General features: G+C 34.2%; 1 protein-coding gene across 8 annotated transcripts in view; it reads left to right on the plus strand.

Annotated features, from left to right (window-relative positions):
- LOC143252951 (uncharacterized) overlaps positions 1-13,993 on the plus strand; it is a 120,850-nt gene that overhangs the window by 13,650 nt on the left and 93,207 nt on the right. For all 8 annotated transcript variants that reach the window (XM_076505890.1, XM_076505895.1, XM_076505887.1 and 5 more), the window contains one exon: positions 3,628-3,762. In XM_076505890.1, coding sequence (XP_076362005.1) covers positions 3,753-3,762 — 10 coding nt within the window. In that variant the 5' untranslated portion in view covers positions 3,628-3,752. The remainder of the gene's footprint in view (positions 1-3,627; positions 3,763-13,993) is intronic.

Here is a 13,993-nt window from a genome sequence, read left to right on the forward strand (position 1 = left end):
ACTTTGTAGCCATTATGTAGCCATGTATTTATAATCTTGAATGTGCTAAGTATACTATTACAAAATTTGGCAGACTTTTAGTAAAAGTAAATTATGTTGACACAAAAAATCATGTTTTTAAATCAAGTAATTTTTAAAATTAAAAATTCATCAATGAATTTATGAAACCTTTAATGTGTCAGTCTGAATTAAAAATTTTCATGATTAAAATAAAAATGTGTTTCATCCTTAACAGTACTGTAGTGTAGTAATCAGTGCACAATGAAATGAAAAATATGAAATACAATCAATACATTTTTTTAAATATCTACGGATTATAGCAAACAATTACAATAATTAATCCTAACAGCTTCAGTTTCTAACTTTTTCACTCCTGTTTTTATTTAGTTTTATGTACTTGGAACTGTATTTCAGTTAGTAAAAAGCAATAAATATCTTAGTAGGGAGATCTTAGGGTATATAAATCATCAGATTATACACATGACCTAAAACCATGTACACATTGTAAGCATCATGAAAAAATGTATTTAACTTATTTTCATGGAAGCTTATTATTTAGTATAATGTTTCTAATTTTTACATTTTACTTGCTTTTATTAAAAATGTTTAACAAGTAAAACATACATAAAAAACAAATTTTGCTTTTACTTTAGCCTTAACTCATTTTACACTATGGTGCCATGCTTTTGTAAATTTATTATAGCCTCACTATGGCAGTATTAAAAATATTACAACTTTCATATATGCATTCTAGAACATCAAAAAATATGCTTGTTACTTGAATAGAATGTTCTCAAGTCTCAAGATGCTATAATTTTCTATGCTTTCTAATTGATGTATGAATAGTTTATAAACATTTCATAGAGCAGAGACTCAATTTAACACACTTTTTCTTGCAATTTGCTGACTGACTGCTAAAACTAAAGGAATGAATATAAGTGACCCATATGTTTAAATTTGGTCTTTCTGTTGGTTGTAAATATTCCATTTAAATAAGGGTGGTGGATTGAACAAATTTATATTTTGACAAGTCTAGTGGATAGGAATTTCAGATTTTGTGTTCTGATCTGCCAGTATCTATAGGTTGTGTTTATGATTGTTTGTATGTTAGGAAAGGGATATGAGGGAACTGAGAGAAACTGAAAAGGATGATATGGAGAAGTGGGTCATGGGGCACAGAGGACTGATGATAGAGAATGGAATTTATGCTTGTAGAATTAACTCTTTCCATTGGGCATCCTTTTCTGCTTATGTCATGAAATTTTAATGAGTTACATTCAGAATTTATTAAGATAATATTATCATGGTATCTAAATAGAGTTAACATTAAAATGTAGCTTATCCAATGAATACAAGTTTTAAGTTCTTTTATAAGATAGTATTAAAACATTTCCACAATTTCTTAGGGTGTGACAATTGTGATATATGTTCTCTAGCTATTTCCTCTTCTCTATTTACCATTTCTTCTGAAAAGTAAGACATTTACTCTAGATTACTCATGATATTGTTATTACTCAAGGAAAGCATATTTTTTATAGCCCTCAATTTCATTTGTTTACAGAGCTTTAAACTATAAAATTGGACCCTTCTTGCCATGCCCATCTGTTACATTCTCTTCAACAAATTCAGTAATTTTCTCTGACCTTTAATACTATTTTATATATAACCAACTGAAAGCAAGATTTAATTTATAAAATGATGTATTATGTTGTTTTTTGCATAGACAGATGTCTTTTGTTTCCAGTTCAAATTTTATTCCCACAGAAAACACATTGAATTTTTAACAGCTCTTATTGCATAGTTTTCTGTTTAAGTGTTATTGTTTTATATTCTTTGGTTCATTTGTTAAGTGAGTAAAAATTGTGTAAAACTAGTCAGTGTGACATAATTAGGGTTAAGGGTTATTTCTTGTCTTCATGTGTATTTATTTTTTATTATTAAAGGAACTAAAATGTAGATATGAGAAACCTTTTTGGCAAAGTTGGGTGAAATAAATAATAAAAATGTTTCAGAAGTTATATTTGCTAGCAACTTGTAAATCAGCCATTGCATTATATAACTTGATAGAGTAATGAGACTTGCACATTAAGCAAGTGATTTACAACTTGTGTGGTGGGATAATTAGTTACTCTTGATTTGAAAGACAATAAAACAATGAAATTTAAATAGAAACAAATGTATACTGTTATGAGTTTAAATCTAGTTAGGATAAAAAAATGTAGTTTTATGTTACAGTTTGAAGCACTTCTGTAAAGCAAAAAAGGGTAATTTTAATGTATATTGTATTGTTTTTCATGGTTTTGATGTTGGTCAGATTGAACATTCATGAATAGAGTTGGGATAGAAAGAATAACAGGTAAAATACAATGTTTTACTGAAAAGGTATTTGAAATTTATATAGGGTTTGGAGATTACATAAATGAAATTTGACAATTTCCAAATGAAGAACAACATTTTTAATGTTAGCATGAAAATCACTCTGCACATGGAACATACAACACTTTTACACCTATACCACCAATAAATTACCTAAGTTTATTGGATTGGATAAAATGTTATATAATACTTTAGAAAATTATTGTTGCAGCTATTTTGCTATGTAAACAAATGGATAAATCCTACCCCACTGTGTTTTCAGATCCAAAATTCAAGTAGACTATAGGAAACATCAACTTATCAACTAACATTCAAATAACTGCCACATTTTCTGGATTGGCCCAGTCTTTCTACAAAGCTATGACATACATTTTTTGTCCTGACTATTATACTGTCAAGAAGTTGATAAATCCCATCCCCCCCTTTTTTTTTTTCAAAGCAGAGAAAGTCCTGGGAATTGCACTGCAAAAGCTTATTTGATGTTGGTGGTGTCAAAATGCCTAAAGTACAATAACACCTAAACAGAAACTGATTTGTTGCTTTATATTCAACAGGTTTCCGCTTCACTTGCTAACAGTAGAATAAGCATAGGGAACAAGTGTAAAAGGATTAGAAGGAACTCTTATATTTACTATGAAACTTTATTGTCCATACTGAAAATTAGAGAGCACTATTCATTTTGTTCCTTCTAGTTTCTAACTCATCTGCTAGCAGTGAAATAAGTGCAGAAAGTAAGTGAAATGGTAAGAAGTGTAAACTGTGAGAAAATGTACTTTGAAGTTTTGTGACCAATAATAACAGTACTATATATTTTATTTTGCATTTACAACCTTTATTTCTGTTATATTTTTGTTAATTACCTGCAACCTGGAGAATCAAGTATAATGTTACAGTAAAGAAAATAAGTAAAATATCAATCTTAACTGAAAATAAAAATGTTTGATATTTAATTACAAAGCTTTTTAAATTTGTCATTTGTTTTTACTATTTATAATTATAAAAGTAGCTAAAATGTAAAAAAATAACTTTAGATAAGATAATAAAAGAAAAATAATAATCTTCATGGGATATACATACCAGCACCTTGTGCATTACACTTCTTGACATGATAATGTAAGCTACATGTGCCTCGTGATTTTCAGCGTGGTTCAAGGTATTTTTAGTTGGACATTGCTTAAAGGTCAATAAAAAATGTTATGAGGTTTTTAGGTATTTAAAATAAACATTTATACTTTTGTCTTTTTTTAACAGAAATATTCCAATCACTAATTATGGTAGGATCTCATATACAAGCTCATCACAAATGAAATTAACAGGTGAAAGTTCACAAAGGAAACACGAAAGATACGTTGGTACAGAAGAAAAAAACTGAAATCATGGATGAAGGTAAAGTTAAGCTTCTGTTATCAACAAAAAATATTACTGCCTAATTCAGTGTTTTAAAATAAGTTTTGCATTTATACTTTGAGCTTTATGGACCTTAAAATGACTGACTTGTTTGTGTAATTTACTATTGGTGTGGTGTATATACTGTGTCAGTTTTGTTAATATTATGCTTTGGCTACTCATTGAATAAAATGATAAAAATATATCAGATGAAATCACTTATTTTCTGTGAAAATACATAAGGGAACCCAACAGTAATGAGTGTGATTCATTTCAGTATTTGATGGTATTTGTAAAATTTTTTGCATCTTATAGCAGTTTGGTATATAAATAGTTTGGAAAAATTTCAGAATCAACTGATAACGACTGTATGAACTGTGTCAGTTATTCTAGTTAAAAAAAGTGATCCACATGTGAGTGTGAACTATAAATACATTTTTTTTTTAATTGTGTAGTTTGTAACTTGTTCTAGTGGATAAGTATTGTTATTAGTGATTTAAGAGAAAGGTGATATGCAAGTTAGAGAAAAATGGCAAATAACTTGAGAAATGTCTTTTGTTTTATCTGATATTTTAACTTGTGCCTTTTTTTCCTTTTGAGGATTTTTGAACATCACAGGTTACAGAAGTATTTTCAGATAGTAGTAAACAAAATGGACATAAGACTACAAGAATAAAATAGTGCATCTTGAGATGTGCTTAAGTTATTGTAAACATGTTAAGAGTGGCTGATCACAATAATGAATGTAAATAAGTAAAATAAAGTAAATCATACATAAAACAATAATAATTCCAAAACATACATACCTCCATTCCCACTTACAGCTGTTACTTGACCACCAGGGTTTCTTCTTTAGCCCTTCTTAAGCATTGGTCTGATTTGTTTCTTGCTTGCTCTAGTCTTATGACACACAGTTGTTCTGGGCAATAATTCATGATACTCTCCATCTACGTCAGTGCACCCATCATTCTAGTACTGTACATAAGCACCTCCTTTGGATAATGTTATCACTTTTTCTTGACAGAGCATCACTAACAGCTTTCCCAGTATTATGATCATTTGGAGATACTTTGAACATTATTGTGTTATACAGTTGAATTTCCTAATAATAACTAAAAAAAATTATACTGATTGGTAAACTGATTTACAGTATGATCTCCTGGGTTATATCTGGCACAGCCCCTCGATGTGGATTCCTGTATGTGGTAAGCGGACTTCCCAGGGAAGGTTCTGTTCTTTAACTTTATCTCTTCTAGGATCTAAACATTCACCCATGTGTTTGCTGTGCATGTTGACTTGTGAAGAGGAGGAGAGGATTGTGGTGGTTGAGGGGTCCAACCCTAATGTACCACTTTGGCCTTGAATTCCTGTAGAGGGGCAGCCTTGGAGTGGGGCCCCTTGGGTCAGTCGGCTGGTTTACTTGGGCTAGGGTCAACCAAATACCAGTGTTGGATGTTCTCAACAGTTGTTGTGGACATTATATGTGATGCTGGTGTTTGGGTATAGTGCTCATGAAACACTGGCATTGCTGCAGTGTCCTTGTTTGGCATTGTAGTGCGTCCCCTCCTAGGGCTACATGGTGGGTGGGGTCAGTGGGCACCAGTGGTTGTAAACAGAAGGACTCTCTACCAATTTCTCGTATATATAAATAAAAATGGCCACCTTGATACAGTGGAACTGTCGAGGTTTACGTTCTAATCTGGATGACATCAAAACACTAATTGCTTCTTAACATCCTGTTTGTCTTTCCTTACCAGAAACATTTCTGAAACCTGCCGATGCAATCACCTTTCGGCAGTTTTCTCTGTACAGAAATGACAAGTTGTGTGATGGATGAGTGCATGGAGGGGTGGCACTGTTGGTTGATCAGCATGTGCCCACCCTGTCTTTGCCACTCTCTCAGTTTGCTCCCCTTCACTATTCTCCCACTTTTCTTGGAGAGTTGACATGAATCTATGAGACAGTGATAATTTTCCTATAAATTTGAGAGAGACTGGCCATGGTTGATGCCACCCCATCTGCATGCTCTGGTGGAATCTGGATCAAACAAATTGGCCCTGTTTCACTGCTCTCAGAGAACATGCTCCTACCATTGTCTATAAGCCATCAATAGATGACTGAGTGACAGCAGTAACTGACTATTATACAAGCAGCAGCTCAGTGTATTCCTAAAACCTCAACACGTTTTTCATGATATCCTCATCTATGGTGGAATCCTGCCTGCCACATAGCATGGAAGGTTCAAAGATGGGCCTGGGATACTTTTTGTAGGTATCCCACACTCACACAGCCCATTGCTCTCCAGCAGGCCCATGCACGTGCTTGGTGAGTAAGATGTCAAAGCCAGAAGGACTCTTGGATAAAGTTCACAACCAGCATATCTGCTACTTCCAGTTCCAAAGTCATATGGTACATGCTTCAAAATGTCATTGAGCAATATAATTCTGTCCTTCTCTTGATTTTGCTCATAGAAGTAGCTGATACTCTAGGTGAAAGCTTTTGCTGGGTAACTAGCACTTCTGCTTCTTCTTCCACCTTCTTAGCCATCAAGACTTGAGGAGAGTGATCATCTATTTCCTTTCGAGCTGATTGTCTCAATGACTATAATTGTCTCTTTTCACTGGTGGAACTCAAACAGGCCCTTCATCGGTCTGGCAGTACATCAGTTGTGCCTGATGGTGTACACTATGAAATGCTGTGTCATCTATCTCTTGCTATTCTTCTGATTGTTTTTAACCAGATATGTCAGGAGAATGAGTTTCCTGATGCCTGGTGCCAGGCTATTGTCCTATCTTTCTCTAAGACTGGAAAGGATCCCAAGATTCCTCAAACTACTGTCCAGTTGCTTTGATGAGCTGTCTGTGTAATACTTTAGAGAGGATGGTTAATGCTCATCTTGTTTCATTCCTGAAATCAAACAACCTCCTCTCACCTACCCATTGTGGGTTCTGGCGACAGCTCTCCACTGTGGACGACCTGATTCGACTTGAAACATCATTCAGAGAAGCCTTTCTCAAATGACAACATCTTGTATCAATATTCTTTCATGTTGAGAAGGCTTATGATACAACATGGAGATATGGTATTTTGCGAGACCTCCATACATATGGGTTATGAGGCTATTTGCCCATTTTTATTAACATTTTTTTATACTTGGAGATTCCAAGTTTGTGCGGGTTCGACGCTTTCCTGTTCGTTTCCACAGGAACTTGGAGTCCTTCAGGCCTGTGTTTTGAGTGTCACACTTTTCAGTATAAAGATTAATACCATCATTAATAGAAACGGGCTCTATGTTGATGACTTTCACAACTCACGTCAGTCGTTGAGCATGAGGTACATTGAGTGGCAGCTACAGACTGCCCTCAATTGTTTACTGAAGGGGACCACAGCAAACAGCTTTAACTTTTCTCTCTCTAAAACTGTTTGCATGCACTTTTGCCACCAATGGGGTATTCACCCAGATCCTGAACTCTGTATTGGTGAAATTTGCTGCCTGTGGTTTCCACAACAAAGTTCTTGGGGCTTAACTTTGATCGTAAGGTGACTTTCATACCGCACATCAAGCAGCTATGGGTCAAATGTACAAGAGGACTGAAAATCCTCCGTGTTCTCTCTTCCATCACTTGGGGAGCGGATCGATGTTCTGTGCTAAAGATATATCATGCTCTTAATTGATTGAAACTTGACTATGGATCACTGGTCTGTAGCTTTTCCAGGACCTTGGCCCTAAAGATGCTGGACTCCATTCATCATCAAGGACTTCAGCTTTGCACTGGAGCTTTCTGAACTTCTCCAATTCAGAGCTTGTACATAGTCTCCTGAGTCTTCTTTGCACCTTCACTGTTTGCAACTGTCTTTACTGTATGCTTCGAAACTTCATTCCTGACCAGGGGTTGTGTTTTCCTTTTTCCGTGGGCCATACTCCTTCAGAACAGGTGATCTGCCATGTTTCTTTTGGCCTTCCTATCCAGGCACAGTTAGATGAATTGGGTCTGTCCTTTGATAACAGTGCTGTATCCACTGGTCAGCCCATCCCAATATGGCTTCTTACAGTCTCCAGATGTGACCTATCTTTAAGTCATCTGAGAAAAGCAGACACATCTGATTAGAAATATTGTCTGTTATTTGCTGTTCATCTTTCAAACTATCCTTCCATTCCTACTTATACAGATAATTTGAAATCAGATGACTGTGTGGTCTCTGCCATTGTTTGTTGTAGTTCAGTGGCTCAGTGGTTGCATGCAGGTTGTGTTCACTGCTGAACTGTATGTCATTTCTTTTGCCCTGTATCACATAGAAGCTAAGCAGTACTCAAATTGCACTATTTATACTGACTTGCTTCGTTCTCTACTGGCCCTGGAATTTCTTCACATCAGTTCACACGCTGTTTTCGCTGATATTCAAAAGTGACTGGCCCATTTCTTTTTAACATGTACTTCTGTCCAGTGTTTCTGGATACTGGGCCACTTTGGTATTTGTGGGAATGAGCTTGCAGCCATGGCAGCTAAATCTATCTGCTCTGGCACTATCACTACTCTGCCTATTCCATACATGGACTATGGTCCTGTATTTAAGGCTTGGCTCTGTGCCAGCTGGCAGTCCACTTGGAGTGAGCAACGCGACAACAAGCTTTTCCAAATCAAACCCTATATTGGACTTTGGCCATCTAGCTTCCATAAAGTTCGGAAGGAGGAAGTTGTTCTAACTAGACTACGCATTGGTCACAGTTTTTTAACTCATCGTTTTCTTTTATATGGAACTGATGCACCAATGTGTAGTTTGTGTGACACTCAAATCACAATAAGCCACATTTTACTGTTTTGCCCTCATAACGACTCTCAATGACAGCACCATTTTAAATATGTTCTCTCTCAAGGTTTGTCCATAATGTTGGACATTATTATTGGTGATGGTGATACTGTCCACCTTGGTAAAGTTTTTAGTTTTTTAAAGGCAATTTATCTTTTTAATTCTATTTAAGTTTTTTAATTTATACATTAAACATTTTTTAATGTGATTCCCTTTTAATAATCAAAGTCCATATATTTCGATTTGAAATTAGCAAATGGCCGTGATGCCAAATAATTCGAAACCAGGACTGGAAATGCGAACTTCAAGTGACTAATGCTGCTGTTTGGACTACCCATTAGTCATCCTGGTGAGTTATAATTAAAATTTTGGCAAAAATATTTTAAAACATTTTTACTTTACAAGATCTTGGTGGGATTTTTCTGCAGGGCTGAAGCATCTATTCTTGCTCCAATTCAATATGTCATCAATCTGTGTATTTTTTTTTTCATCTCGTCTTTAAACCAAGTTTAGGTGATTCCTATCTGGTACAACACTATATTATAGAAATCCACACTCTTACTCACATTTCTTTTCTCATTGCATGAATAATGCTTTCTTTTTCTGAGAATGTGGGCAATGCTTGAATCCTTCTTGGCTTTGAGAGAAGAACACAAGTGGTCCTTTTATTGGATGTTATGCAACCAAGAGATCATTAACATTGGTTTACTGGTTTTCCTAGTTTCCTTAGTTGGGATCATTCTTCAGTCTCGAGGGGTCTAAGTCAGGACACTGCTGCAATATGAGTCTCCATACTGCTACCTCATCTAGAGTTCCATCCTTTGCTTCTTGATGACGAGAAACCTTTTTGAAATAAAAATGCATCTCAGAATGGCTGGTATGGGTATTAACATTTTTATTGATCAGGAGAGAACAACGTTTCGACCTTCCTAGGTTGTCTTCAGGGTTCCATCTTTTCAGGAATGCCTGGCTTTAGGGAGGGGGTGCATATACCAACAGTCAGGAATTCCAAGGTCTATGCTCTTCAGTAGGCAATGTCTTATTAAGTGGTAAATTGTTAGGCTTCATCAAGCAGGCACTTGGTTTTGGGCTCCTTTATTTTGGAACTCCTTTTCAGGACCATTCTAATCTTATCACTCTTTTAGCTTTCCATGTTACATGGCTGATGCATGTGGTAGCAGGTAAGTTATCTCACTCTGCATGGTTGGGAAGTGAGGATGGTCTTGCTTACTTTCTCCTCATGATTCTGGTGGCTCAGAACACATCCTTCTGCAGCTACAGATTGGGATCTACTCATAAGTATGTAATATAACATTGCTCTCCTGTTGCCTTAACCATTAAAGTAGAATATAGTGACCGAAACTTCTCGCCTGTAATGATACTCTCCCACCCTTCATTTCGAAGAACCAGTGTTAGGGGATTGAATACAGGAATAGAGGGTACATTATTGCCAAGAAAAGTTGAAAGGGCAAAAAAGAAAAAATCAGATGAATGCTTAGATAAATAAAGGAAGAGAACCTAGCTTTTCAGTGATAGGAGGTAAGTATTATTGGAAATAAATTTTTAATTTATGAAATTAAATTTTCTATGGTTCAGACATTGGTTTGTTGAATTTAAGGGCATTTAGAATAAATTTTCACTCAGCAAAGTTTTCTACAGTTTAGACTTGATATGGTTATTTGATGAATTATATTGTGTGAGTTGATGTAATGTTTTGTGGTGGCTTCTTTGGGTGTGAGATTTACATTGGTATGAATACACTCTTAGAAATGCCAGTATACTAAAAGGCCAGCTTTGGCTATATGACTGAACTCTGTATTCTTAAGCATGCAGAAGTTTTCTAAGTCATTGGTCACAGTAAAGTAGTTTTTGGAGGTACATAGATTGGTATCATTGAAATCTGAATGAAGTATATTCTTCCAAGTAACATTTTGTAGTATTCCAGAAACACTGTATTACTTTTGATAACAGAAATTGTATTTTAAAATAATTTTTGGTAATTGCTTATTAAAACATTGTTACAGATTCTTTGTAATGTATCTCAGATGTGGAGTGTATTTTTAGCTTTGTAATATTACCTGTGAGAATGTTCAAGTTGGCATGTGAAAGATACAATCTCAAACTATTATGTGAGTGCCAAGGTTTGTCTTGTTGCTGGTGGCACTGTCTGTTATACCACAAAGGAACCTAGTGCAGTATGGCCAGGAATTACCTTTGAATTATGGGATAGGCTTGTTTCATAGTAGGAAGTTAACAAGATATTTATTAAAAAGTAATATTGAATAGTGGAGAAAGAATTTGTAAAAACAAAATATAGAGAGTTGACACAAAGTAATAATACAAGTGCATAATGTTTATTAATTCAGAAACATTTTGTGTATATTTACTTCTTTATATGAATGTGGAATGGTTGCTTTTGTTGGATAAGGTAACTTCCTTCTAATGCTGATTAAGCTAAAATAACTACCAAATTGTTTAAATTCAACATTCCTTATTTTGAAGGAAAAAATATATTAATCCAGAACAACTAGTGCTATCATATAATTGACAGGAGAGGACATAATCTCAAGAAACAATCTGAACAACCATTGAAGGACTTTTGTGTGTCCATTCTTTTACATCATATGCCATTACAATCATGCCTCCCAGGGGCAAACAGATGTTACCTTGATAGAATGACAAGAGACAACATAGCTACTAGAATAATATCAAATTAATAATTTTTTTACCATGTGTTATATAAAAACTGTTGATACTCAGAAGTAGCTAATAAATTCAGAATAATTGCTGCATTGATATAAGGAAGTAGAAATGCATAGTATATTTATAACCACAATTTCTTCCTCAATATGCTTCACACTTGTCAACTGACTAAAAATTAGTTTAAATTTTAAAACTAATAAAATTTAAACTTCATCCTTTGAGTAAAGGTGTGTTAACTTTTACTTGCTCCAGTAAACTTTTAGATACAACATGGACAATGTAACTCTTTAACAAAGAGAATTCAGTGTCATAAAAATAAGGTCCCCCTACCAAAAAAACTGTTGTGTTAAAGTATAATTCAGGCAATAACGTTTTTATATTACACAGCATATAATCAGATAATTTTTTACATAGGTATAAGCAAACACCAACAAAAACACTACTTTTAAAAGTGACAATTTCGATTAAAACCTTTCATTTGTAATTTACATTCCAACCAAAGTGTATAACAATGAAAAAATACAAAATCATATTACAGCATAAACCTCTTAACAAAGAATAAATATATCAGGAAACACCCTTTAACAATAATGATCTTTTGTCAATCATTTTACAGGAAAATTACACTTCAACTCAAAATATTGCAACGAAGTGGAAATAGGAGGCAAACAAAATACAATAAGTATACACTTGAATGTAAAATCAGAAATACAAAGGAGAATGTGAAAAGTACAGGTGAAATAAACCTTCAGAAATTACTTAACATATTAAAATAACCTTTTAATATAGTATATTAAACAAGTTACAGGACACTTAATGTTTTACATTACAGCTTCATGAGGTGCATTCCACTAAAACACAAATCGTGATTTAAATAGTAAATTTTAATCGAATCTACAGCATGCATTTCTGCAGTGTGCGTTTGACATATTGAGTAGTAAAAGCTGTAAGGTAATTTATTTCTAGCACTAAAATATCTTCTGTACACCAACAATCAATAAAGAAACTAACAAATGAATTCTAATTGTTCAGAAGGTCAGCAAGATGTGTAGGATAGTAGAAGTAGGTAATTGTCTGTTATATTTGTTTCTATTTCCTAAAACAACTGTAATATAGAATAATTTTCAGGTTATCTTGGTCACGTGTAAATTGTACAAGATTCACATGAACCCACATTTTTATTTTTCTGTAGAATATGCTTTCTTAATGCATGAAGACTTATTAGTTCTAAGTGTTCAGTGGGTCTTGACCAATACCTTATGATAGTGTTGAAACCTGTTGTCATTCTCATTACAATGGGAAATATGGCTTACCCTTCAACCCAGGATCATTCTATCCACTAACATCTTGACATGTAAGCAACACCTGTTTGTTTTCAGCAGAAAAGAAATGGGGTCAATACTGTGGTGTGATTTCTATGCAAATATGCTAACTTGGGTTAGGTGCTGTAAACCTTTACTTTTAGCTGTTAGAATCCTCTAGCTTTTATCATCTTCCAGTTTCAAGTTAGTTACTAAGTAGATATTGTTTTTCAGAGTCTACCTATGGGAGTTTCTTACCATATCTACCCTCACCTAGTGCACCTAGTGAAAGAATGTTAAGAAAACATTCATGAAAACTGTGCTTATGAACTATTTCAGTCTGCATGATTGAAAATATTACATTGTAATTAAATAGGACACAAGATACACCAAGTTCACATTTGTTATAATATCCCAGCCACTCTTTGTGAATTTCATTTACCACTAATAATTTTATCCATTCATGAACATTTCAGTTAGATCCATTTGAAATATTTTGTACTACATCTGATACTATGTTTTCTCTCAGATGTAGTTTGAGCTTCTGTGTTACCTTTGTCCTTCCATGAAATAATTTACTATCAGCTAGAGGTTTCAGTTTTGAATGCGTATTCAAGTAATATCTTGCATGTCAGTAATCATGGTTTATCATATTGCAAAGCCTTAACATTCAGCTCCTTTGTTATTATTCCTTAACAGTTTTCATTGCATAATTTATCCATTTTTCTTATACAGTTCTCATCAGTGGCATTGTGTTATTTTCATATATACAAGTAAGGTCATGCACATTTTTATACGTGTGTATTGCCACATAAATATATCTTCATTGCATATTTTTGCATACTTTAATATCTTAAAACATACTGCCTGTAGCTGTAGCTGAAAATTACACCCTGACTTCATTTGGTGAGATCTTGTACAATGATGTGTTATCACTTAGGAGCTATCCTAACTGTTAATTGAGCAGATATCTGCTGATGTCCTATGGATCTCTCATAGTTAAACTCTGCTTGATATCTTGGAAAGTAAGGGTTTCAAAGTCCATTCAGTCTTATTAGTCTTGTGATAAACAAACCATCATAACTTTAGGTAATTGAGTGCACACATTCTACCTTACAATACCATCAAGTGCTTTAGAAAGCAATGGTAGCAATACCTTTTCTGTTTGAGCTTCTGAATTTTTGTTGCAGGCCAGTTGTGTTGCAATGATGTTACACTTTTTTTCAATATGCTATCATTTTTTCATGGTTCTTAAGGTTTACGAACCATTTTATTAATGCAAGTGATCCACTCATACAGTGAACTTTCTACCATGCATGCAGTGGTATTGGTGTATGTGATATGCTTCACTTCACTCACAGAGAACTATGACTGTGGTGTGATTCTTCATATACAACACTCCAAGAATGTCTAAAAAC

Source organism: Tachypleus tridentatus, chromosome 6 (assembly GCF_004210375.1).
Source record: "Tachypleus tridentatus isolate NWPU-2018 chromosome 6, ASM421037v1, whole genome shotgun sequence".
NCBI lineage: Eukaryota > Metazoa > Arthropoda > Merostomata > Xiphosura > Limulidae > Tachypleus > Tachypleus tridentatus.